Source organism: Limulus polyphemus, unplaced genomic scaffold (genome assembly GCF_000517525.1).
Source record: "Limulus polyphemus unplaced genomic scaffold, Limulus_polyphemus-2.1.2 Scaffold292, whole genome shotgun sequence".
Taxonomy (NCBI): domain Eukaryota; kingdom Metazoa; phylum Arthropoda; class Merostomata; order Xiphosura; family Limulidae; genus Limulus; species Limulus polyphemus.
This window is the reverse complement of record NW_013665902.1, coordinates 227,252-230,394: the sequence shown is the minus strand read 5'-3', so window position 1 is coordinate 230,394 and position 3,143 is coordinate 227,252. Positions and strand designations below refer to the sequence as shown.

The following is a 3,143-nucleotide window of genomic DNA, read 5'->3' as shown; positions in this document are numbered from 1 at the left end:
TTGTTAATTATAAATAAATTAGTAATTTTATACACAGATGTTATTTTTAAAGGCAGTGTATCCACCAAAGTGCCAAGTTGCGGGAGTCATTCACTATACGCCCAATTGACGGAGGTCAAGCTGGTGCACGCCCAGGAAGGGCAAAAATGTGTAGTTTCGGAACTAACCGCAAGGCATAATAGTACATTCGTACCTTGCGAGAAATACAAAGGCGTTTAACGTACAAAGGAAATTACTCGTCTGAAGAGAAACAACACCTGAATCTGAAATAACATACGCTTCAATAATACGTTTTTAAAATTTGATATATAAATTTACTTCGTAATGTTTACGCAAAAAATAATTAATGGACATACTCTAAACTTTGTGAAATATAATTAACTGCATAGAAATGTTTGAATAATATACGTTGCTTACAGATATTTAGTTATTGCAATAACAAAATAAATCTTAATGTCGAGCTTCCAACTAATTAGAACATATATTTAATCAATATCCTCTCGCTAATCAGTATTTTTACTATGAAATTATTAAAAGCAACATTTTGATCCACAACACTATATTACTAACAGTATAACTTATACTATTATACTTTTGTAGACCAAATTGTTGCTTTTCCAACAAAACATTACATTCATTCTTGTTTCTCAATCTGTTTAAAAATTATAATAAACACAACAATTTTCACGTTACATTTTACACAGTCATACCCTCCAACTATGCAAATTACGAGCTGTATTGTTTGAAAGTAACCAAATAAACAAATTTTATTAGAGCGATAATTTTCAACATTTTAAGGCTTGAAAAAACACTGCAATTCACTAAGTACCTTTAACATAAGTTTAAGTCGTAATTCATAGATAAGATATAATTTGATGTCATCATTTTTAAGAGCTTTTGCTTGTAATTACATTTTGTTTAAAATGAACAGAAAACATTCGCCCGTACCCTCTATCTAACGACTTAAATATAATAAAGTTAAAAACCTTTCAAAATTTATAAAAAAATTATCAAACATCCCTTGATTGCACATGAACAGGTATATCTCAGTAACTTTCTTTTTTCTGTCTCAAACTTGCTTTATCTGCTGAACCACAATTTGCAATATCCAATACCAAACACATCAGTTTAGAAATATTTTCTTGAAACAATTTTTATTATCCATAAAAATTATGAAAATCTGGACCATATTAACTCTAATTTGGTACTGTGTAGATTTTACATTTAAAATTATAAATTGTTACAACTTAAGTTTTCATAAACAGAGAATACTATGATTTCTTTACTATCATATCATACTTTACAAACAACAAAAACAAATAATTTATATTACAAAATTTTAAAAACAACATAATTGTCCCATTATGAGAATAACAATAATAATAATCTTGATGTAAAAAAAAGTAAAATATGCTGCTTGTAATTGTATCATAAAAAGTTTGAAATGTTCGCTCCTTGCATCACGAAGTTTGATATCTGACTAAATATGAAAAGTGCTGCTTCATTTTCACGTCTAAACAATTATGTATCAGTACGTCATATTTTTATGCAGTTGTTAAATTCATGCATTTTTAAAACGCCCAACAAAATTAACTTACACTGGGTAGAATTTGGTATCTTCACCATAGACAGCAAGATGTTCAGCCACTGAAAAACCAAAGTAAGAACCTCTGTCACCTTGTTTTATCAGTGGCAAACGTGTTTCCAAATTAAAACTCTTCACTGATGATTGTATCTGTAATAAATACAAAACTATGAAAGTCCAGAACCTAAAGTTTGTTTCCATAGCTATTTGTAATTTCGTACTACACCGAAACCCACACTTCTTACACTGAAAGATAATTTCCACATGCACTCAGGTCCAATCTAAATTTTTGTTACTCTCGTCACTGGTTACTCTCGTACCACCTGACAGTGATGCAAGCGACCTCATCAAACTTGGGTTAGGTTATAAACTTACGTGTTACAAGCCTTTAATAAGAACTGGTTGTTTGGTGAAAGAACGGGGAGTAGTAGCTTAAATTCAAAACACACGTAAAGTGTTTAAAAATTCTTGTTATTGGTTATACAGGGTTTGTTTCGATATTTAGTTAATATTGAAATTATACTAATTTTGTTCATAGATACTCAAGAACTGATACTCGTGACACGATAATGTTCACAAGATTAGAGACTGAGTAAGAGTATAGCAAAATTATCGTTACTCGTAAGGGTATTTCAATCAATAACTATGAATGAGTTTAGTTAACCTAAAGTTGGTACAGTTGGTTTACTTAGGATAGATAGATAAATATATTATAATAATTTTATGGGATATTTTTATGAGTTTCGGTAGTTTAATTTATTTTCTTTTACTCTAGCAAAGTTAATTTACGAAAATAGTGATTTGAAATCATTTGTATAGGTGGAGAAAAAACTAGTATATGTAGATGTGTTTTTATCTAATTTAGGTGTAGTGGAAAACACTGGTATTACTAAAGCGTGTATTATATAAACTTAATTACAAATTTAAGATTAACTAATGATAGTAATGTGCTGGGAAAGGCTGATTTTATGGAGAGAGAGTATCTTTAAAATTTGTAGAGCCTTGTTAGTTGTAGTAAGTAAGAGAGCAAGAATATGAAAAATTGAGTTTCAATTGTAAAAAAATAATACACCGTGGTGTGAAAAAAATCTTGAAATTTCCTACTTCTTTTGGTGGAGAAAACTATATGTAGGTATATCTCTAATCTGGGTGGTTAGTTATAGTGAAAATAACTGAGGTTATTAGAGTATTTGAATCTGTGTATAGAAATTTTGAATATAAGAGTAAAAAGATTATTATCTCCTTGTGTAAGACTTTGGTAAACCCTTATTTAGAGTATTCTGTACAGTTTTGTCCCCATGTTGCAGAATTACCTTGTTTAACAAAATTAATATATGATTAGAGACATAAAGATTTGGTTTCTTTAAACTAGAGATGTCTTAATTCAGAAGTTTTAACCTCTTAAGGGTTAAGAGTATTAGAACCGTGAGAGCTGTTGGAATGATGGTAGGGTACAGTTGTAAGTAAATTCTTAAATATTACTTGTACTCTCATTCATGTGTTGCTATTATTCAATTGTTTGACTGTTACAGAATGTATAATACATTTAACACTGTAG

At 29.5% G+C, this 3,143-nt stretch overlaps 1 protein-coding gene across 1 annotated transcript in view; it reads right to left on the bottom strand.

Moving 5' to 3' along the window:
- The window catches only part of LOC106457102 (integrin alpha-PS1-like), a 98,467-nt gene extending 96,630 nt beyond the window's left edge, over nt 1-1,837 (bottom strand). Inside the window, exon 1 of the mRNA XM_022382916.1 lies at nt 1,599-1,837. Coding sequence (XP_022238624.1) covers nt 1,599-1,786 — 188 coding nt within the window. The 5' untranslated portion in view covers nt 1,787-1,837. The remainder of the gene's footprint in view (nt 1-1,598) is intronic.
- Nucleotides 1,838-3,143: the final 1,306 nt, after the last annotated feature.